We start from the raw sequence: 24,587 nt of genomic DNA, 5'->3' as shown, positions 1-24,587 counted from the left end.
ATAGACAGAGAGAGGGGGCAAAGGAGGGTGAATGGGTGGAGAAGGGGGGCAGGAAGGGATGGTCAGAGAGGTGGCAGTAGGGAATTGGCAGAGAGTGGGCAGGAGGGGATGGACAGAGAGGGGGAGAGGAGGAAATGGATAGGGAGAGGAGGAGGCAGAGGAGGAGGATAGGGAGAGGGGTGGCGGAGATTGATAGAGAGAGCAGGAGGAGGAGGTGGGTAGGGAGAGGGGCAGGAGGAAATGGATAGGGAGAGGAAGAGATCAACAGAGAGAGAGGGAGGAAGAGGGGATGGACAGAGAGAGGGGGAGGAAAGAGGGATGCAGGAGGGATGCAGGAGGTTAGTGGAAGGTGCACAGTAGTAGAACACAGGTGGAAGAGGGGGGAGAAGGATGTGGACAGAGGTAGGAGGAGGTGGAGAAGATGGACAAAGAGAGCAGTGGAGGAGATGGAGAGAAAGAGATAGTGGGGAGGAGATGTTGGACGGATGGAAGTGGGTGGATGAAGTGGAAAGAGAGACAGAGGAGGAAGATGTGGACACAGAGAGGGGGGAGGAGGACATGCATACAGTATATGTGTTGAACACATACACAAGCAGAGACAGGAGGAAGATATAATTGGAGGGGATGGAAAAGAGAGGGTGGAGGAGGAGATGGAGAGACAGGGAGAGTGGGGATAAGGAGATGGACAGGTAGAGGTGGGAGGATGAGGTACATAGAGACACAGATGGAGGAAAAGATGGACGGGGAGAGGGGGGAGGAGGAGATGTGTGCAGTATATGTTCCAGATGCATATGTTAGCGAAGCTGTAGGCAAAAGGCTAGTACTTATTGTATAACAATGATGTGATAGATTGACATAAGTATAATATTTACCACTTTACCTCAAATACCAAGCCTACTGAACAAAACCACTCAACGTACAGTATTTTAAGCAGATTATATAGGATAAAATGTTTTGTTTCAAAAATAGTTCTTTTTGATAAAATCTTCTCGCATTACCAGCCGAATAAATGCGTTGTTCTCCAGCGCGTCAGCAAGTTTCTTACTTGCCATCTTCAGGCGAAGTGTCAGGTTCACGTCTTGTCTGAATCTTTACAGTCGCTGGACCATGGGCTTCTCTGCATCATCGGCACCGGTTGGGCCAGTCAGGCGCGAGCGGAATCTGTGCAGCAGCACGTGGTGGGAGGGAGCTGTGGGCGACGGGTCCTGGCGTCTCGTCTCAGTGTGGCTTGTTTATTTCATCTGCCACCACTGACCTGCCTCCATTGGTGCGCTCTCGTCTTATTCTTGATATTGTTGTGTTCCACGCTATGCTGAGTTGGAAGCCACTATCCCGATTGACCAGGTTATCACTGGCTCGTATCTCTACTACCTCTTTAATAGTAGAGTCCCAGAAACCTTTCACTCTACACAGTCTCTTGGTTTCTTCAATCTGAAACGTGTGTTCTTCACTGAGGCTGTGCTCTGCTACTGTGGATTTTTCTTTTTGTCCGAGGTGAACATTTCTCAAATGCTCAGAGATGCGTTGTGTTATGCGACGCTGCATCTATCCAATTTATTGTTTTCCACATTCACAGGAAATGCTATAGACACCTGGTGTTCTTAGACCCAAGTGGTCCTTCATTGAGCCCAGCATGTTTCTGATTTTTGCTGGAAGATGGAAGAAGGATTTTATCTTTTTCTTCTCCACTATACTGCCAACCTTGGCCATGAGTGGCACTGCATGTGGGAGGAACACCATACCTTTGTTGTTCTCTTCTTCCTGAAGATTCTCCTTCTCCTCCTTCTTCTTGTTGCTCATCTTGAGAGCATGTCTAATCTGCATTTCGGTGTGTCCATTCTTTGGAAGGTTTGCTTCAGGTGCTGAATCTCAGTAAGTAAACTGTCCTTGTCGCATATATCATGAGCTCTGTGGCAAGGGTAGTGAGCACAGATTTCTGTTGTGCTGGGTGATGGCAGGTGTTGGCGTTGAGGTACAGATCTGTGTGTGTTTTCTTTCGGTAGACAGAGTATTCCAGTGTACCGTCCATTTTCTTCTTTATTAGGATATCAAGGAAGGGTAGGCACCCATTTTCTTCCAATTCCATTGTGAACTTGATGTTCACATGTATGCTGTTCGACTGATGACCTCAGATGTTAAGTCCCATAGTGCTCAGAGCCATTTTGTATGCTGTTCAGCCCACGGCCAAGATTGACAGGGTACTGGAGAAGAACGAGATAAAATCCAACTTCTATCCTCCAGCAAAAATCAAAAATATGCTGGGCTCAATGAAGGACATCTTGGGGTCTAAGAACACCGGGTGTCTATAGCATTTCCTGTGAATGTGGGAAACAATATACTGGACACACGCAGCATTGCATAACACAACGCATGTGTCAACATGTGAGAAGCAATCACCTCGGACAAAAACAAAAATCTGTGGTAGCAGAGCACAGCCTCAGTGAAGGACATATGTTTCTGTTTGAAGAAACCAAGAGACTGTGTAGACCGAAAGGTTTCTAGGACTCTGTTATTAAAGAGGCAGTGAACATACAGGTCAGTGATAACATGGTTAATCGAGATAGTGGCTTTCAACTCAGCATCACATGGAACACAACATTATCTAGAATAAGACGAGAGCACACCGATGGAGGCAGGTCAGTGGCGGCAGGTGGAATAAACAGGCCGCACTGAGACGAGACGCCATGACCAGTCACCCGTGGCTCCTCTCCTCCCCCCCCCCCCCTTCCCCCCTCCCGCCACATACACACCACCACGCTCCGCCACGCATATTCCTCTCATGCCTGATTGGCCCAACCAGTGCTGAGGATGCAGAGAAGCCCGTGGTCCAGCGGCTATAAAGATTCGGACAAGATGTGAACCAGACACTTCACCTGAAGATGGCAAGTAAGAAACTTACTGAAATGTGAAATGTTGCTGGAGAACAATGCATTGACTCGGCTGTCAACCCGAGGAGATTTTATCATCGAGATTCGCCAAGAAAGCCTGCATTCTCATAAATAGTTCCTTTTGTTATCATAATTGTGGAAAATAGTTTTAAGGGAACATTTTGTGAATTGTAAATTTTGCTAAAATTATTTTTTTTCTTCTACAAAAATCAGTTCAGAAAGCAGTTGAGCTGCTGTCTTGTTCCCGAAAACCATTGCTGGTACTTGGTAGCCAGGTGACGTTGCCACCAGTATCTGCTGAATCAGTTCGCAAAGCTGTTGAGAGGCTGGGAGTGCCTTGCTTCCTTGGTGGAATGGCACGAGGCCTACTTGGCAAAGAAAGCCCACTACAGCTCCGTCATAATCGTTCAGGAGCACTTCGCAGGGCTGATCTCATTCTTCTTGTGGGCACAGTCTGTGATTTTCGTTTGAAGTACGGTCGAGCACTGCCTCGCACAGCTAAAATCATTGCTGTCAACAGGAGCCGTGAACAACTTTATAAGGTACACTTAAACAGTGACTACATTATATGTGTCACTAGTATTTACTATGAATGCATTTTCTTATACAAGATTGTTTGTTTTCCTAATTTCTCCACTAACTGACTCAAAGTAACCCTTTACTAAAAAGGTTATTACTACAGTTACCATTTGCCACTAACATTGGTTATTATGATACTGAAAATTAATTGTAACATTACATAAGGTCATTTATATGTCTGCTTATTGTTCTAGCAATACTGGATTCCCAAGGCCAGCAGTATGTTTAAACAACCCACCATACAGTATCTGAATTACCGCTAGAGACTTCCCAGCAGTAGTCCTCTGCTTCTTTCAGCTAATAATCATTCATGTACTACCACCAGCATAACACTCTGTCCTTCTTGTTTGACTACCTTTTTTCTCAGAATATTATATACTAGTAATTGTCTTAATTACTTGATTGTTGTAGCCTAACTGAAATGACTGAATCACTGAGAAGTTAACATTCCCACTCATTAATGTTCATATAACTTCATAAAATAAATTTCTGTGACAGTCTTTTTCTGCTTCTTCTATTCACAAGTGACATTAACTTCTGTCTCCAGAAAGAGCTCAGTTGTCCTCAGGTTCTCCATCTTGATCAATTTTTCTTCCAATGTTCACAGAGAAACCTGTTCGCATGACCTCAATCACAATCACTCAAATGTATGGTATAACTATTTCACCTTCAGCAACCAAATTTGAAAACACTGGGAAAGGCATAGAGGATGCCAAAAGATACACTATTAAGGCCGCTCCCCTAGTTGTCCTGTTGTCAAGTCTTCCAGGTGTGGATTTATAAGAGCATGCTGGAAAGTAATGTCTCCAAATGTTGTATGTAAAACTCTTGAAGCTTTTTAAATAAAACAAACATTATTTACATTCTACATCTGTATCCTTCATGTCTTCATATTTATATCTCAGTGTATTCACCCTGGCAATGAATGCATTTCTCCCAGTAAGAGACTAGTTTTTTGATACCGTCACTGTAGAATATTTAACATTGTTGATGGAGCCACAGTCTCACCTCTGCTTGCACCACTTTGTCATTATCAAAGTGAAGTCCTTGAAGGTGTTTTTTATGTGTAGGAAATTTATGAAAATTGGATGAGTCTTAGTCAGGACTGTATGATGGTTGATCCACAACAGTGAACCCAAGGTGTCACATTGTTGCAGATGTTGCAGCACTCGTATGTGGATTGGCAGTGTCATGCTGAAGGAGAGGGTGCTCCATGCATGGATGAACTCTTTGGATTTGAAACTTGATTACAGCATTCTGTTTCTTATGCACTGACATAGTTACATTACACACTGTCATGTTACTTACTACCATTTGGAGCCCTCTAGTGGCAGAGAGCTGTAAATATGTAGACATGAAGAACAAAGACGTAAACTGTTAATAATGTTTGTTTTAAATAAAACACTTGAAGAGTTTTCACATAAAAACTTTGTACCGTAGGCATTACTTTTCATTCAGTTCTGGTGCTAATAAATCGGTGTTACTGACAAACATCTCACTTAGTGCCAATGACAGATGAGGATGTATGGAAACTGCAACTGTGTAAATAGTGACATGTAATTGTGGGGTATCATACTTCTTAAACAAACATTCCATATCAGGTGACAATTAAAAAGGAAGGGAACAGGACACATAAATGAGACAACTAATGTTCATTGTGTCTCGCAGAACCCAATTTACATCCATAAAGGTGGTAAAAAGAAAGGAAGTCATTCAGTTCACTACAAAGGGAAATGCAGATAATCCACAGGAATTAGAGACGGAGCGCAAGCTCGGGTTAGGGAAGGATGGGGAAGGATATCGGCCGTGCCCTTTCAAAGGAACCATTCCAGCATTTGCCTGAAACGATTTAGGGAAATCACGGAAAACCTAAATCAGCATGGCTGGAGACGGGATTGAACCATCGTCCTCCCGAATGCGAATCCAGTGTGCTAACCACTGTGACGAATAAGGTGCAGATACTTCTAGGTGTACGTGAGATCAGTGCACCCCTATGGCTGTGGTATTGGAGAGTTACCTGTTGCAGTGGTTAAGGCACCGGATTCTCATTTGAGTGATGTAGGTTTGAAACATCATCTGGCCAATGTGAATGATGTTTTCCATGTTTTCCCTTAATCATTTTAGGCAAATACTGGGATGATTCCTTTGAAAAGGCCACATCTCCCCCCCCCCCCCCCTCCTCCCCAGATAGCAGTGTGTGTTAAAGCACTGTTTCTGTGATGGGGAAGTGAGCCCGCCAAGGATCAAATCTATTTGGTGGGGTGATGACAAGGGGTATGTGCTGGCCAGCCTGGATGTGGTTTCTTGGGTATCAGGCTGGTATTCAAGTCCTGCCTCAGATACATAATTTGAAAACATGTCAAAAATTTTGCGCACTTTCACATGAATAACACTACTCACAGACAGTTGAGGTACATGTATTTCGTCCTGGGAGAAGGGGGGGGGGGGGGAGTTATGGGGTGATGACAGGAAGGACATTTAGTCACCCCTCAAATTAGCCATGCTGACCCTGTGTCAATGTGGGACAAAAACAATTTAAATTTTCTTCTTTCCATATGTTGAAATTTCTATTTTATAAAATTTTTACTAATTATGTTAAGTTGCCTGCAGTGCATTCCTTTTATTTATGTTTATTTTGACATGCAGTTGTAGATGAATTTTAGTAGTCATCTTATTACAAATTCTCATTTTTGCTCTTTTCTGCTTTAGCTACTTGAGATCGACCTCTAATTGCAAAGACTGTCATAATTCTGTTGCCATCCACTTGAGTGCTATTCTTAAATTTAGCGAACACATATAGTAAAAATATGTATGACTGTAGCTTTAACTTTTGACATTTTTGTGTGTATTTTGAAGTTTTTTTTAATTTTTTTTTTATTTTATTTTTTTTTATGACTGTACATAGCTGAGTGATTCCTAAGCTTTTGATATTAATTATAGGTCATCTAACAATAACACTTTTCTTTTCCAGAATTCAGACTTATTTTGGAAACCAACATTGGCTGTATGTGGTGATGCTGGAACCTTTCTAACCGAACTCTCCCTTGTAATAGGTGGTTTTAAATGTGATCCTGAATGGCAGGAAACATTAAAAGAAGAGGATAGACTAAAGGAAATTTCCAACACAAAGGCAAGTATCTCATCATAGATATTGTGTTGTTATTGAATTGCTTATGGATTACACAAAAACAATTTATGTTTAGATGGCTGAGGAACATACAGGAGAATATGTTAATCCATTAAAGGTATTGAAAGAAGTGGAAAATATTTTACCAGAAAACTCTATTTTGGTAGTAGATGGTGGAGATTTTGTGGGGTCAGCAGCATATATTTTGCGGTGAGTGAAACTCTGTTCTTTAAGAAGATTTAAACTTTTCATTTTGTCGGAGGTATGAATTAAACAACGCCTTCAGTCACAACTTTTTCCCGTTTTATTAATTACACGATGCATTTTGGACCCTGTGGGTCCAGCGTCAGGTGTAATTTCTCTTAATACATGTTTTATTTCTTTTCCTGAATGAGGTGAAATGCATATTCCACATAATCCAAGGAAAGCATTTTCAACGTTTTAGTACCAGCAAACATTCTTTTCTCCGTCGTTTTAGTACATGTCACTTCATTCAGGATGTACATTTGCACACACGTTTATAAACACATCACAGATGTTTGTGTAGTTAATAAAACACGAAAAAGTTGTGACTGAAGGCATTGCTTAATTCATACCTCCAATGTTTTGAATTCAGTCACGTTTTAAGCTGCAAAATATGGATAAAATTAAATTTTCATTTTGTTATTGTTACAACATAGAACAATATTTCAGAATGTATTTCCAGTTTAATATTAAAGTTTTTTTGTACTGTATTGTTATGTTATGCATTAGTAAAAGTGTTCCTCTGATAATCCGGCCTTTTTTGCATTCCAAACATACACCTGGTATCATAGAGGATGTATTAATGAGGTTCTACTGTATGGCAGCAGATGATAGGCACAAATACCTTTACTAACCGCATGACATTGCCTTCAGGGCCTGTCCTGGGCTCCTGACCATATCAGTTGGATCCTAGAAGACTGGAAAACCATGGCCTGGTCAGATGGGTCCCCAGTTTCGGTTGCTAAGAGATGATGGTAGGGTTCAAGTGTGGTGCAGCCGTTGTCATCAAGACACTGTGCAAGCTGGTGGTGGCTCCATAATGGTGTGGGGTGAGTTTACTCGGAATGGACAGGGTCCTCTGGTCCAACTGAACCAATCATTGACTGGAAATGATTATGTCTCGCTTCTTGGAGACCATTTGTATCCATTCATGGACTTCATGTTCTCAAACAATGATGGAAATTTTATGAATGACAATGCACCATGCCACTGGGTCACAATTTTTAGTGATTGGTTTGAATAGCATTCTGGACAATTTGAGCAAATGATTGGCCACCCAGGTCGCCTGACATGAATCCCGTTAAATGTTTATGGGACATAATTGAGAGATCAGTTCATGCACAAATCCTGCGCCTGTGTCACTTCCACAACTGTTAAGCCATATGGCTCAATACTTCTCCAGGAGACTTCCAATGACTTGTTGAGTCCATGCCATGTTGAGTTGCTGCAGTGCATCAGGCAAAAGGAGGTCCACATGATATTAGGAGGTAACCATCAGTGAAATGATAATTAAATGGACACCCTAGCTGCAAACAGGCGTTGATGTACTTCATTGGGGACATGTTGAAAATGTGTGCCCCAACCGGGACTCGAACCCAGGACCTCCTGCTTACATGGCAGACACTCTATCCATCTGAGCCACCGTGGGCACAGAGGATAGTGCATCTGCAGGGACTTATCCCAAGAAGGTCAATGGCCAGGAAGCCGTATTTTAACTATATATGACGGTAGTATCTGATCCCGAAAGAACAGTTACTGTGGATGACCCTGCAGCTTTACTAGAAATGAAATGATAATTAAATGGACACCCTAGCTGCAAACAGGCGTTGATGTACTTCATTGGGGACATGATGAAAATGTGTGCCCCAACCGGGACTCGAACGCGGGACCTCCTGCTTACATGGCAGACGCTCTATCCATCTGAGCCACCGTGGGCACAGAGGATAGTGCGTCTGCAGGGACTTATCCCTTGCACGCTGCCCGTGAGATCCACATTCCCAACATGTCCACACCGCTACATTCGTAGTGCTCCTAATAGATGTTTGCCCATCATACTCATTACTCGTGGCAGATTAATCTACCAAAGGGAGGAAGGTTTATCTGTTTAGCAAGAGTAATAGAAGGCAGATTTCAGACTACCTAACAGATCAAAATGAAAATTTCTGTTCCGACACTCACAATGTTGAATGTTTATGGAAAAAGTTCAAGGCAATCGTAAAATGCGTTTTGGACAGGTACGTGCCGAGTAAAACTGTGAGGGACGGGAAAAACCCACCGTGGTACAACAACAAAGTTAGGAAACTACTGCGAAAGCAAAGAGAGCTTCACTCCAAGTTTAAACGCAGCCAAAACCTCTCAGACAAACAGAAGCTAAATGATGTCAAAGTTAGCGTAAGGAGGGCTATGCGTGAAGCGTTCAGTGAATTCGAAAGTAAAATTCTATGTACCGACTTGACAGAAAATCCTAGGAAGTTCTGGTCTTACGTTAAATCATGAAGTGGCTCGAAACATCGTATCCAGACACTCCGGGATGATGATGGCATTGAAACAGAGAATGACACGCGTAAAGCTGAAATACTAAACACCTTTATCCAAAGCTGTTTCACAGAGGAAGACCGCTCTGCAGTTCCTTCTCTAAATCCTCGCACAAACGAAAAAATGGCTGACATCGAAATAAGTGTCCAAGGAATAGAAAAGCAACTGGAATCACTCAACAGAGGAAAGTCCACTGGACCTGACGGAATACCAGTTCGATTCTACACAGAGTACGCAAAAGAACTTGCCCCCCCCTTCTAACAGCCGTTTACCGCAAGTCTCTAGAGGAACGGAAGGTTCCAAATGATTGGAAAAGAGCACAGGTAGTCCCAGTCTTCAAGAAGGGTCGTCGAGCAGATGCGCAAAACAATAGACCTATATCTCTGACGTCGATCCGTTGTAGAATTTTAGAACATGTTTTTTGCTCGAGTATCATGTCGTTTTTGGAAACCCAGAATCTACTCTGTAGGAATCAACATGGATTCCGGAAACAGAGATCATGTGATACCCAACTCGCTTTATTTGTTCATGAGACCCAGAAAATATTAGATACAGGCTCCCAGGTAGATGCTATTTTTCTTGACTTCCGGAAGGTGTTCGATACAGTTCCGCACTGTCGCCTGATAAAGAAAGTAAGAGCCTACGGAATATCAGACCAGCTGTGTGGCTGGATTGAAGAGTTTTTAGCAAACAGAACACAGCATGTTGTTATCAATGGAGAAACGTCTACAGACGTTAAAGTAACCTCTGGCGTGCCACAGGGGAGTGTTATGGGACCATTGCTTTTCACAATATATATAAATGACCTAGTAGATAGTGTTGGAAGTTCCAAGCGACTTTTCGCGGATGATGCTGTAGTATACAGAGAAGTTACAGCACTAGAAAATTGTAGCGAAATGCAGGAAGATCTACAGCGGGGGTGCAGGATGTGGCAACTGACCCTTAACATAGACAAATGTAATGTATTGCGAATACATAGAAAGAAGGATCCTTTATTGTATGATTATATGATAGCGGAACAAACACTGGTAGCAGTTACTTCTGTAAAATATCTGGGAGTATGCGTGCGGAACGATTTGAAGTGGAATGATCATATAAAATTAATTGTTGGTAAGGCGGGTACCAGGTTGAGATTCATTGGGAGAATCCTTCGAAAATGTAGTCCATCAACAAAGGAGGTGGCTTACAAAACACTCATTTGACCTATACTTGAGTATTGCTCATCAGTGTGGGATCCGTACCAGATCGGGTTGACAGAGGAGATAGAGAAGATCCAAAGAAGAGTGGCGCGTTTCGTCACAGGGTTATTTGGTAACCGTGATAGCGTTACGGAGATGTTTAACAAACTCAAGTGGCAGACTCTGCAAGAGAGGCGCTCTGTATTGTGGTGTATCTTGCTCGCCAGGTTTCGAGAGGGTGCGTTTCTGGATGAGGTATCGAATGTATTGCTTCCCCCTACTTATACCTCCCGAGGAGATCACGAATGTAAAATTAGAGAGATTAGAGCGCGCACGGAGGCTTTCAAACAGTCGTTCTTCCCGCGAACCATACGCCACTGGAACAGTGTTGAAAATGTGTGCCCCGACCGGGACTCGAACCCGGGACCTCCTGCTTACATGGCAGACGCTCTATCCATCTGAGCCACCACGGGCACAGAGGATAGTGCGTCTGCAGGGACTTATCCCTTGCACGCTGCCCGTGAGATCCACATTCCCAACATGTCCACACCACTACATTCGTAGTGCACCTAATAGATGTTTGCCCATCATACTCATTACTCGTGGCAGAGCGGGAGGTCCCAGGTTCGAGTCCCGGTCGGGGCACACATTTTCAACATGTCCCCAATGAAGTACATCAACGCCTGTTTGCAGCTAGGGTGTCCATTTAATTATCATTTCATTTCTAGCAAAGCTGCATGGTCATCCACAGTAACAGTTCTTTCGGGAACAGATACTACCGTCATATGTAGTTAAAATATGGCTTCCCGGCCATTGACCTTCTTGTGTGAACGCACATGCTAAGCCCGAACTCGTACGGGACTTGGTAGATTAATCTGCCACGAGTAATGAGTATGATGGGCAAACATCTATTAGGCGCACTACGAATGTAGTGGTGTGGACATGTTGGGAATGTGGATCTCACGGGCAGCGTGCGAGGGATAAGTCACTGCAGACGCACTATCCTCTGTGCCCACGGTGGCTCAGATGGATAGAGTGTCTGCCATGTAAGCAGGAGGTCCCGGGTTCGAGTCCCGTTCGGGGCACACATTTTCAACATGTCCCCAATGAAGTACATCAATGCCTGTTTTCAGCTAGGGTGTCCATTTAATTATCATTTCATTTCTAGCAAAGCTGCATGGTCATCCACGGTAACTGTTCTTTCGGGAACAGATACTACCGTCATATATAATAACCATCAGTATTAGAAGGTACCCCATCTGTTTTGTCACCTCAGTGTATATTCTCTGTTTCATAGATCTTTTCCATAGGTGGTTGTAGCTTGTATTGTGGCCCTTCTCAATAACTTCCCTTCTGCCCCACTTCAACCACTGTTTCTCTTTTCAAGTGCCTTCTTTTTGTACACACACACAACATGGTAGGTGTGACTTACCCTGCTTTCAGCTGTGCCTGTTTCAAGGTTCTCTAAGTTTCCTTTCCCACTTGTTTTTTGCAGTTGAAGGAGTGTTCGTGCCAACTGTACCAGGTGATTAGGTCCCACATGGGTTGTAATTATTGTATAAGAGCAAAACTTGGTAGATATGGTAATACTTTAATGTGGAACTGACTTACACGGGAAAAAAAGTAGTTCCAAATTTGGCTGCACGTGCAAATCTTCCACTGTACAGCATTTCATCAATGCCTCTGGTGCTCATATGAAACAAACTATGTAAGCAGTGATCAATAATAACATCAACATTATGTCTTTCTCACTTGTTTGATCTTTTCTGCCCACATTCTTTTCAAAATCCATTGCGTATGGAAACATTTCTATAGATCCTTCTTGCATTCACAGTGCATTAGAATATCTACAAAGCTTTGCTGACGTAGGGTAACTACAGACCACGCTAGAGCTCTGTGAGTAGCTGCACCGTAGTTAAAACCACCTGGTATAAGAGCCAGAATTAAGTTCTTTGTTGCATTTCAACCAATCACATTTAAAAAATTTTTAATTATGACATCATCTGTTGTTATATCTGAGTTGGGGGTAGCAGGGAGAGTATGAGTATTTTCCATAACCACATATCTTTCTGTTGGTACTGTAGTTTAAACACATCTTGCATAGGGTTTGGAATACAATTGATTTCAGAAAGTCTATGTTGCCTAAGGAAACACTAGTATACAAGTTAACAAAATCTGCATTTATAAGACTTCACAACAGGTCTAACCTAGGAGAGGTTCCAAAAATTTTATTTGCAGTAAATGACATTTCTTGCATATTTGTGAATAGAGGGTTAGCCAACAACAAGGTAAAGAAGTTTGCCGAACCTGACTACACCAGGGAATAAGAAGACTATGATAAGAAACATTAAGTTCTGTGGGATGTGCTTAAAGTACTTCATAGGCAGAAACAGATTGTTTTAATTGAATTGGGACCAGAACAACTTGGTAAAACTCTGAAAACAATTAGACATTTACAAAACCAGATGCTCTCTGTCTGTTAGTTATGGCATATCACGCTAATAGTACCTCAAAACATAGGAAGACAGATAAATAACTTCTGAAACATAAAACACATTGTTGCACTCTTCAATAAAGATTGCTGACAATGCATTGATCTGACATACAGTTATGTAAAGGGCATGTAGAAAAAGTGACAAGTGATTTCCCAGTTTTGCAAATCACTGTCTCTTGAAGTATTGTTTTTTGGTTAACATAAACTCACTGGACAAAATATTGGTTACTTCTGTAAAAGAACACAGTGGTCTAATTTTTTGTGTGATAAAGTGTGAAATTGATTCATTCGACATCATACTGGGAAGTATAAATTATGATCCACAGAACATGCAAATGACTTAAGTCATGGTGGTGAAGTGGTGTGTAAGATTGAGTTGGTTGTAGTATGTAATCACCACAGTAAAACAGATCAATGTGGAGATGTGCAAGGATACTATAGTTCAATTCTTTTATCTTGGTGGCTTGCGCATGCCTGCCCAGACGCGGGAGATTGCTGCGTTGCCAGTTGCACACGACACACGCACCAATAAAAGCAGCAACATAGTATAGCATAGTTTGCAAGCTTACGTTTAGGGGGAAGCGCGCAATTCATGAAGTAAAGCCACCACGACCGCATTAACCCTTTCGCTGCTACAAAGACGTGCTCCCTGCCATCCGCGCCGTGCGCGATTTTGTCACTGCACTGCTCGCCTGTGCAGATACATCGTGTTCCGACTGCTTTGACACCCTTATCATTCGATTCTACAAAAACTATTTGGCCCAAAAATTTGATTTTTACACATCTTATTGACTGATACCTTCCCCCCATAAATGACTTAATTTTGTTTCGATGTTCAATGCAGTTATTATGCAGCATTAAATATAGTAAACCATTGCACGAAATTTTGAAGAGTTTGCAGAAGTAAAAGCCCATAGAGTATACTTTCCGTATGGTCGATTTTAGTTGCCACAATGTTGAGAATGAAATGTGGACGAGATACCTAAATTTCATATTAAATTTACTGTATAACAATATCTCATTTAAATACCACAAAGGTGTCATATGTAACATTGAGAAATATTCCGTCTTCCACGACTGTAACAAAAGTTTTATATACACTGAGCATGTTTGGCTTTATTTTAAAGCACTTCAATCAATCAAAAGGAAGTAGACAAAATACATTAAACAAAACTGTGGATTTACGAAAACATTAGGACTTGAATATACCGTCTATCAGTGAAGTGCCCTGAGCTAAGTCAAATATAATTTTTGTGTGTGGCACACACGAACATCATTTATTTGCTAAAACACTGATCAGCCAACACAAACGTTGAATATTGTGTTACTGTAGCACAAAACTACGAAAGGTGACTTGGCAATGGAGGAGACAAAATATTGTCCACTGAAGATGCTTCAAAAGAGAGAAACGCGTCTGGTCTAAATAAGTCGCTTATTATAGTTGCAGAAGAGGAATATATTTCAGTACCATTGGTAAAACTGCAACTGTGGAACAAAAATAAGAAAGAGAACATGAGTACCATTGTGTATGTGCCATACCTCTCATTGATTGAAGTGCTTTAAAATAAAGCCAAATGCGTCCGTTGTAAATAAAACTTTTATTACAGTCGCGAAAGACGGAATATTTCTCAATATTACATACGACACCTATGTGGTACTTAAATTAAGTGAGATATTGTTATACAGTAAATTTTATATGAAATTTAGGTATCTTGTCCACATTTCATTCTCAACATTGTGGCAACTAAAATCGACCATACAGAAGTTATACGCTATGGACTTCTACCTCTGCAAACTCTTCAAAATTTCGTGCAATGGTTTACTACATTTAATGCTGCATAATAACTGTGTTGAACATCGAAACAAAATTAAGTCATTTATGGGGGGAAGGTATCAGTCAAGAAGACTTGTAAAAATCAAATTTTTGGGCCAAATAGTTTTTGTGAAATCGAATGATAAGTGTATCAAAGCAGTGGGAACACCATGTGTCTGCACATGCGAGCAGTGCAGTGATGACAAAATCGCGCACAGCGCAGAATGCGGGGAGCACGTGTCTGCAGCAGCGAAAGGGTTAATGAAGACACAAAGCACTAGAAATTTCAAAAAAATTGCATTCAAACGAATATAATTCGTGAAGTAAGGCACTTCGATATTTTTTTGAATAATGAAAATATTAAGCACCGCTCAAGGTTTGAACTCATAACCTTTCACGTAGTAGCCCAACACCTTATCCGTTGCGCTAACGTAGCTCATCTGACTAGAACATGCCATGAGGACTGTAACGTGTCACGCAAAATACTGACAAACACTGTTGGTATGACTATGAATTACTTACGCTTCGTCGGAGTACAATAGGAAATAAACAATTACCGCTGTTCTTTATTGCGAAAAAGCGGTTCGTGAGATTGATACAAACACCTTTCCTTGCTATCCCCTGAATTAGGAGCCTTATTGCTTGTTTGGTTTAATTAATTAATAGAATATGAAGCAGTTGGTACAAACAATGCTTTTTCCAAACTTTCTATAAAAGAAAGTCAGCTATCAAGACATTCCTTTTGTTCTATTACTTTATTTATGACTGAACGTTTCTAAAACTGAAGACACTCGTCCATGCTATGCACTACAGTCGAGATCTGGCAACGTCGTTCTCTGTTCATTGGCTGACTGTGTTTTGTGACGTCAGATGCGCAGAACGAACCTAAACTCGGCCGCCAACATAAATGACGCGCACTTTAGAAAGGGGTCATTATCTATGGATGTGCCTATGACCACGTCATGAATGAAGTTGCTCAATTTGGTGGTGTACGAGTGGGTACTGTCCATTGTGTGTGTACAGGATATGCAGTACCACTTACAACTATGTAACATGGCATCAGAACAACGGCCGTAAAGAAATCCTTATTGACAGGTACAGGAGCCAGATACCACGTCTTCTCAGTGATAATCAGTTTGAAACCTGAAAGTGTGAGGATCCTATATCCTCTCATGTCAGAATATTTGCAATATTTTGTGATTTTTCCAAGTTCACTACTTCATGTTACTGCAGAGTATATGTTATTTTAATGCAGCCACCATTGCTTTTGCCATGTCCAGCATTTTACAATAATCTTTGCTTGCTGACAATGCATTCTGATATAGTTATTGTTGGTTTGTGTGCGTACTTGGCATTGCATTGTGTAAGAGTGTGGCAGTGGCTGCTGTCAGTGTTGATCAGATGCAGTTGCTAATATATTTGGGCTAATTGTTCATGCTGTGTTCCGATCATCTTAAAATTTCAGTTTGAAGTGATTAATGTTGTATTGTGGCAAACAGGATGTTGATAAAACTGGGTGTCGTAAAACAGGTTAGTGATCCAGTCAGACCTCTCATTGTATGCTTCCTAAAATTACCAGAATAACAGGAATGTTTGAAATGAGTAGTTGCAGCCATGGGCAGGTGACAGCACTGCGGGCTCATGACAGTTAGTGAGCAAACAGTGCACCATTTTAGTAATCATGGATCATTGGAATGGACATCAGTGTGTGTTAGCCATAAAAATGTTTTACAAAACCAATGTTAGTTTGGTAGCAGCACAGAGGGAGTTTTGATGTTTTTATAATTTAGGACATCATGATGCCATTCCATCAAAACATATGATAAAATCTTTGATCAATAACTTTGAAGAGACTGGATCTGCCCTCAAGAAGAAACCAACAGGATGACCAAGAAGTGTGTGTTCTCCAGCGAACATTGATGTTGTACGCGAGTCTGTCTAACGGAGCCCACGGTGTTCAATTTGTAAGCAAGCAGCAGTGGCTGGAATGTCCCAGGAGAGTGTTCGCAGAATTCTTCATCGTGATTTAAAATTTCATCCATACAAACTACAGGTCGTGAACAATTGAAGGACAGCGATTACCAGTTATGATTAGGATTCTGTCAACAGATGATAACAAAAATAAACAATGATGATGAATTTCTAAACAAGTTATGGATGTCAGATGAAGCACATTTTCATCTCACAAGTTATGAGAATAAACATGACTATTGTTACTGAGCAAACACAAATCCTAATGACATTCATGAGCACCCTTTACATATTAGTAAAGTGACAGTATGGTGTGGTGTTTCATCACATGGGATTATTGGACCGTATTTTTTTGCAAATGAACAGGGAAACACAATAACTGTCAATGCCAATTGTTAAGTGGAGATGTTACAAACTTTTGTTACACCTGCATTGAACAACTATCTCAATTTTTCAAGAAAATAGTGTCAACAGGATGGAGCGACATCACACACTGCACAGCAATCAATGGCATATGTGCAAGAATTGTTTGGGAACTGTGTGATCTCATGATTCGGTTACAGTCCCTGGCCCCCTAGATCACCAGGTTTATCCGTTTCTGATTTTTTTCTTGTGGGGCTACCTCAAGAGCAAAGTCTACACAACTTGACCAAAAACCTTTGTATTTGTACAGGAGGACACCATCTAAAGTACGTAATTTTTTAAAAAAATGATAAGTGCCATCAGTGTTTCGTAAATGGAAAAGTTGTAAGGTTTCAATTACTATGAATGCAATGTCTTTTCTTCATCACTTCTAGTTTTATTGGGTTATGGAAATGTTCCTGTTTTTCTGTCCACCCTTTATATCACTAAATCATTGAATATAAGAGAGAGAGAGTGCAGTATCGTTTCATATAAGCACCATCAACTCATTGCCTTATGTATGGAGACAGGTAATAATGATGTCACATCATGCAACAATCTTCAGACATCATGCAATCACCAACAGCAATGTATGATGTGTGAATTTGACATTTTCAGTGGCGCCTTGATTTTTCAACAAACGTTGGACAAGAGAAAAGATAAATTGTGTATGCCGTATGTGCATTTGAATAACACAGCTAATCAGAATGAGAAATATGCCATAATTAATGAGAAGTACAGTATTGATTGGGATAGTGTTGTTATGGATGTCATTAATGAATTGGGACTAATTAACAGAATTCAGATTGTAGAGGCAACTGAAAGTGAAAGTTCAGATTTGAATGTAGACATTGAATTGCAGATGCAGGAGTAGACAATAGTTGTGTTGATAATGTAGGAAGGGAAGATTGGTCAATGCAATTAAAAAAAAAAAAACTGAGTACATATTTGAAAGCAGAGAGTCAAAAGTTAAATGTTGGTAACTAAAACTTGATAAAAAACTAGATAATGCTAAGCAAAATTTGAAGACAGGTTTGAACAAAATGTTGGATCCAAAAGTTATGGACATTCATAATGATGTGCAGGATCTGTTCAATAATTTTACAAAGGAATGTAGCAAATCACACAGCATGCAACTGTTTGAGTTAGTGCACTGGGTTAGGAGGAGGGGGAGGAGGAGATTAATGTTTAACATCCTGTTGAAAACGAGGTCATTAGAGGTGGAGTACAAGCTTGGATTAGGGAAGGATGGGAAAGGAAATTGGCCATACCCTTTCAAAGGAACCATCCTGGCATTTGCCTGAAGTGATTTAGGGAAATCGTGGAAAACCTAAATCCGGATGGCTGGATGCAGGTTTAAACTGTTGTCCTCCTGAATGCGAGTCCAGTGTGGTACCTTGCTCAGTGTGCGAGGTTAAGACACATTGTCAGAAGAACAAGCAGATGTAACTATGGTACGGGCCCAAGTAAACTTACCACATGAAATTGTGAAACAAGCCCCACTGCACAGTGTGGTAACAAATAACGGGGGAGTTCTGGTAAAGATTTGAGCAAACAGAATAAAAATTCTGTTATTTCTCCTGAGTGTGCAACAACAATTTTTAAATGTAGAATCAAAAGTACAGGAACTGGATAAAATTCTGTTGAGTCCACTAGTTGGTCAGTGTGAGCATCACAGTAAGAACTCAGCGGATTTCTTACATCAATTAGAGAGGATGCATTAGGTTTGGTATTAAATTAACAAACCCATTTTGATATGTATCAACTTCACTTACTTTTTATGCAATGACCAGTACTATGAGCAGATAAATGGAGTTGGGATGGGATGCCTCTTGTCACCTATTATTGCAAATTTGTTTATGGAAGACATCGAGGAACATGCTTTGGAGTCAGTGGCTATGACAACTGTGTGTTTTTCAAATATATAGAAGATGCTTTTGTTGTTTGGCCTCTTGGCAGTGAGAATTTGAATGGCTTTTTAGAACATCTGAACTCAATCCCCCCAATATTCATTTCACGATGGGGCTGGCTACCTTCCCTCCATTGATGTGGTGGTCAGGAGGGAGATTGATGGTATGTTGAAAGATGCTATTTATAGGAAGACAGTTATAGGAAAATAGTAAAATAAACTGAAATTGAAATGTGCTACTATAGGATATAATAAGTTATATAGACAGATAAGGTATGAAATGAAAAAGTGGATGAGTGAGAGGGCAAGAAAATAATTCAATGGAAATTCCTCATGTGAAGAATGGTTTGGTGAAATGCAAATGTACTTGCTTGCAAGGAATCTGCATTGCTTCACAAAAAGAGTGATGGGATGGGAAATAATGTTCAACAAGGGACTCAAGGATGCATCATGCTAAGTACTGCTTAATGTAGAATTTCCTGGTCAGAAGGCTCTATATGAAAAGACACAAAAACCTTCAAGCATGTATGTGTTTTATACTCAACATAAATAAATATTTACACCTGTTGATGCTCCCATCTTCGTTTATAACTGTTAATGGGACTTTGATTTTCACATGTTCACTAGTCTGCACATGTACAGATGTAATTGTTGGTATAAACAGTAGTTGTTCTCATGAAAATGAAACCTTTCTGTTAAGTTTAATGTGACAAATTGTCCATAATATCTTACAACGGCTCTTTTACAGACCTAGGGGACCACTGTGTTGGTTGGATCCTGGCGCATTTGGTACTTTGGGAGTTGGTGGAGGTTTTGCGTTAGGTGCAAAGCTGGCAAAACCTGATGCACAAGTGTGGCTGATATATGGAGACGGTTCTTGTGGGTACAGCATTGCAGAGATAGATACAATGGTGCGTCATAAGCTTCCTGTGGTAGCTCTTGTGGGCAATGATGCTGGTTGGACACAGATTGCCAGAGAGCAAGTGCCTCTCTTTGGCAGTAATGTTGCCTGTAAACTAGTGGTAAGTTTTTATCTGTGATCTGAGGGTGGGTTACTTTTTACAAAAATGTAGTGTTTATGAAAATTATGATTTCATGAATGTACACACACTCTCTCTCTCTCTCTCTCTCTCTCTCTCTCTCTCTCTCTCTCTCTCTCTCTCTCTCTCTCTGTGTGTGTGTGTGTGTGTGTGTGTGTGTGTGTGTGTGTGATATATCCATCAATCATCTTACCCTCTTCACTCAGAATACCCTTCACGAATGATAACTGTATGTTAAATTAATGATTTGTGTATGTGTGTAAGGGGATAATAATATTCAGATTCTGTGAATCGCTTTTCTCACATTGCATTATCCAGCACTATACTGTATGAATAACTGATGTAATGGTGCCTGGCTCCATTAGGTATCATACACAACCAAGCTGCTCTGAATTTGAGCTCTCCTTCAGAGAAGTTGTTGAGTCTGAAGTGGTACTCTTTCTTCATTGGACAGCTGAAGCCATATTTCAACTGGACTAAGTGTACCTATTTATTTCAAGAAATTTAAAAAAATGTAACATAAACGTAGAGACAGCTACTTGGTTAACATTGTACAGACACAATATCAGACGTAACAACAACCAAGTTTTATTCAGCTTTCACATGAATAGAACCACAATAACTCTGAATGAAGTATAGAACGGTACAAAGTCTCATAACTGAAGAACACATCGATATACAGTCATGAAGGTCAGCATTGAAAAGCAAGTATATATAAGTGAGGCCAAGGGCCTGGGGTGCCAGCCTTATATCGGACCGTTGTGCACGCAGCACAGTACATCCTGCACCATCTGTCCAGGTTGTGAGGCAACCTCTTTAGACTGGCTGAGGAGGTACTCATATTGCATGCTGTTTGATTATGCACACTCTCACTATATATTTACAGCAGTACTGCTAGCTGCTCTTCCAATTTAAGTAACATGTTTCTCATTTCCCCCTTGGAGAAAAGTGTTCACTGTAGAGATGTTCATGCCTTCATCATTAGAGGTGATGCCTGCTGGAGCAGGTGTTGTGCTCTCACAGGAGAATATGGTTTGAAATGGTGCAGGCATGGACAGGCGCAGTGCCCCTTCCCCTGTGAGAGGCCATAATGGCGCACTGGTGATGCTGGTGCTGTATCCATGGCCACATCCGGGCAGGCACTCTGTGATGGAAGCAGTAGAGGAGATGGCAGCAGAAACAGGTGTTACAGAGACAGAGGCAGCCCAGCACTGACTACTCTGCCTGGTGGTGGTGGCGGCACTAAAGGGCAAAGACGGGCCAGGGCCAGAGGAGGCATGGACTGTGGCCCATGCCGATGGGGCCGGTGGAGGCGGCCACAGGGTGGAGTGGTCTCTGGTGCACAGACTGAGCTGGTCATAGTGTCACGACTCCGAGACATCAGAGGTGCGCATGACACAGAACTGGTGGCATCAGCATCAGTGGACAGTTGCTGGTATTCACATAGGGCACCGGTCAAACCTGTGCACCCAGATGGCAGAGCCCAGATGGAATCACTGCGCAGCAGGCACCAGTGGGTGCCTGGGCAGTGGCCAGAGCAGATGACGCAACATCTGCAGCTGGTGGCTACGAAGCAGCTCTGCTGGGCTGTGGTCGTTGACTGGAGTGAACCTATATGAACTTGAGGGGTTTCCTTGGTAGAATGTTGAATGATATATTTTTTCTGGGTTTTGTACATACAGATCACCACCTACTCCACCCCTTCATTTGACTGTGTGAAAGCGAGGGGCTGTAACATCCTGAAAGCCACTCTTTGTGCAGAAATCTTCAAAATCTTGAGACACAAACTGTGGGCCATTGTCTGTCACAAGCATATACAGAAATCCTGCTGAGGAAAAAAATCTTTGAGATGGCCAGGAGAGTAGTCGCCATGGATGAGGATGGGCAATGAACCACTTAAGAAAATTTTGAGAAAACATCAACCACTACAAGCCAAAATGATCCCACAAAATCAGCATAAAAATGCTCCCAGGGGCACTGAGTTGTGGGCCACGGGGAAACAGAGGCCCAGGTTGCCACTTGATGGGTGACATGCTGTTGGTAGGCTGTAGCAATGTGCATGATTTCATTGACAATACCCGGCCAAAACATGTGGCAGTGGACCAGCAATTTCATATGAGAAACAATCCTATGGTCTAGGTGGAGAAGGCGCATGGTGCCCTTTTGCAGTGCAGAAGGGATCACAACCCTGAGTGCTGACACTTCAGTAGCCGACAGTAGTGCACCATCAGGAACTGAGAGGTGGTGGTGGAGAGCATAATAATTAGGCAAAGAATCTCGCACCCAGCCTTGTGGTTCATCCATGCAGCCATGGTGGACAAACTGAACAACTTTGTGTAAGATAAAATCAGCCATAACAGCCACCAAAATGTGAGAACTGGTAACAGGCAAGTCATCGATGGTATTTTGAGCTTCAATGTCTAAACTGAAACACAACAGTTCATCCCGATCAAATGCTGGATTGGAGCCAATCGGCAATCGTGAAAGAGCACCCTCATTAGTGTGTTGTACTGTGGGCCAGAAATGAATCTCATAGTTATAGCATGACAAAAAAAGTGCCCAGCATTGCAGGCAATGGTTCACTTCGACCAGTAAAGGTACCAAAGGATTGAAAAGAGAAGCCAGAAGTTTATGATCAGTAATCAAATAACACATTGAACCATATAGGAAAGTGTGAAATTTTTGGAGTACATACGCAATAGCAAGGGCGTCTTTTTCTATCTGTGAGTAGTGCTGTTGCACCTAATTCAGAGTCTTGAAAGCATGCACAATACGGGGTTTGAAACCGTCTTCATATTTGTGTGCAAGAACAGCCTTGAGGCTATTCTGGGAGGTGTATGTGGCCGAAACAAGATGTTGGCCTGGTTCAAAGGTAGCCAAGCAGGGTGCTGAGCATAATTTTGACCTTAATAGGGTGAAAACACGCACAAAGGTGGGTTACCATTGAAAAAGTAACATCCTTATGTAAGAGAGCACAAAGTGGCTGGGCTAATGTGGCTCCAACAGAAAGAAATTTATGGTAGTATGCAATCTTTCTGAGAAAGGCCTCCAACTCTTTGATGCAGTAAAGCTGTAATGGCATCAATATGCTGAGGTAAAGGCTTGACCAGAACGCAAGACTTCAAAACTGAGATAGACATAGATGGCTGAAAAAAAATGTGATTTGTCCAAGTTACATTTGAAACCAGCAGCCTGTAGCACCATAAACAAGGCATAAATGTTCTGAAAATGTTCATCTGTTGAGGAAGATGAGACCACAGTATCATACAGGTGGCTAATGCACCCCGGCACAGAGGCTATGAGTTGCTCCAAAAATCACTGTAAAATGGCAGAGGTGCTAGTCGCATTGAATGGCAGGTGCTGGTATTGATATAACCCAATGGGGTTATTCGCTATGAGGACATGGTTAGAATCGTCATCCACAGGCAGTTGTAAGTCAGCTTTTGGAAGTCTGTTTTGGAAAAATGTTACCCCCCAGCAGGCTGTGCGAGGAGTTCATGAGTATGGCGTAAGATACAGGTATCAATAGTAGACTGTGAATTTACAGACACTTTAAAATCACCACAGAGCCGAAGGTTGCCATTAAGATTTTTGACAGTTACCAATGAACTAGACCATTCACTAGAGGGAGACAAGCACGATAACACCCAAAGACGTAGGTCGATCTAGTTACAATTTGACTTGCTCCCATAAAGCTCCTGGGACTGTGAGCCTTCTTTAGCACATCCCAGAACTCCAAAGAACGAGGAGAAATATTCTGAGCAAAGCATGTCCAGTTGTTGGTATGGAACTTGATACAATACCGGATACACTTCCTCAGAAATAGAGAACCCAAAAATTCTGATGACGTCCAATCCAAATAAGTTTCCCATGTTGACATCATCCTCTACAAGAAAGGTCAAAGGCCAAACAACTGCTTCGTGCGCTGTGGAAGTAGAAGCCTGTTCCAATATGGGTATTTGTTGTTTGTTGTAACCCCCCAACTGACGAGATACAGGGGACACTGCAATTGATCCAAGATTCACTCTGGTTTGAGAATTTAACAAAGTCACTGCTGCTCCTGTGTCCACATGCATTTTTAACATCTTGTCCATCACACATACTTCAATGTAGAGTTTGTTTGGGGCTACCATCACGTAGGAAACACTGTTCACATCCATCTTCATGTTTGGTGAAGGAAGTCGAGAGTTGCACACAGACACAATATGTCTTTTTCTTCTTCTTCTTCTTCTTCTCTCTCTCTCTCTCTCTCTCTCTCTTTTTTTTTTTTTTTTTTTTACAATGGTTGCACGTCGCCCAACACTCTGAGCACATGGCCCTCTCATATTGAACAAAACAATAAGGGCACGATGGAAGATGAATGTGCAACTGCTTTGGTGATGCTGACTGCTGCTACCTAGAATAGCACTGCCCAATGCATCCAGGAGGCTGTGGTTGCATGCCATGATGTTGTCATCTCCATGTGAGCTAACAAACAGCAGCTGAGGAGGAGAGGAAACAATGGTGCCTACTTCACACCATGCCTCTACCTGATTCTGCTGCCCTAGATACTTAAAAAGACTGAGCTATGTTCAGAACATCTGTGTGAGAGAGATTTTCACATCGTAAAGCACATTCATGAACTTCC

At 41.7% G+C, this 24,587-nt stretch overlaps 1 protein-coding gene and 4 non-coding genes across 5 annotated transcripts in view; 2 read left to right on the top strand and 3 right to left on the bottom strand.

Moving 5' to 3' along the window:
- The window catches only part of LOC124721220 (2-hydroxyacyl-CoA lyase 2-like), a 94,197-nt gene that overhangs the window by 63,607 nt on the left and 6,003 nt on the right, over positions 1 to 24,587 (top strand). Inside the window, exons 7-10 of the mRNA XM_047246074.1 lie at positions 3,102 to 3,430; positions 6,439 to 6,597; positions 6,671 to 6,804; positions 19,669 to 19,942. Coding sequence (XP_047102030.1) covers positions 3,102 to 3,430; positions 6,439 to 6,597; positions 6,671 to 6,804; positions 19,669 to 19,942 — 896 coding nt within the window. The remainder of the gene's footprint in view (positions 1 to 3,101; positions 3,431 to 6,438; positions 6,598 to 6,670; positions 6,805 to 19,668; positions 19,943 to 24,587) is intronic.
- Positions 8,193 to 8,267, bottom strand: Trnat-ugu. Its single transcript has one exon. It is a non-coding gene; the product is annotated as a tRNA-Thr (tRNA).
- On the bottom strand, positions 8,480 to 8,554 carry Trnat-ugu. Its single transcript has one exon. It is a non-coding gene; the product is annotated as a tRNA-Thr (tRNA).
- Positions 10,731 to 10,805, bottom strand: Trnat-ugu. Its single transcript has one exon. It is a non-coding gene; the product is annotated as a tRNA-Thr (tRNA).
- Positions 11,342 to 11,416, top strand: Trnat-ugu. Its single transcript has one exon. It is a non-coding gene; the product is annotated as a tRNA-Thr (tRNA).

The sequence above is a fragment of the Schistocerca piceifrons genome, chromosome X (genome assembly GCF_021461385.2).
Source record: "Schistocerca piceifrons isolate TAMUIC-IGC-003096 chromosome X, iqSchPice1.1, whole genome shotgun sequence".
Lineage (NCBI taxonomy): Eukaryota > Metazoa > Arthropoda > Insecta > Orthoptera > Acrididae > Schistocerca > Schistocerca piceifrons.
The sequence above is the reverse complement of the archived record's forward strand: the minus strand, read 5'-3'. Positions and strand labels throughout refer to the sequence as shown.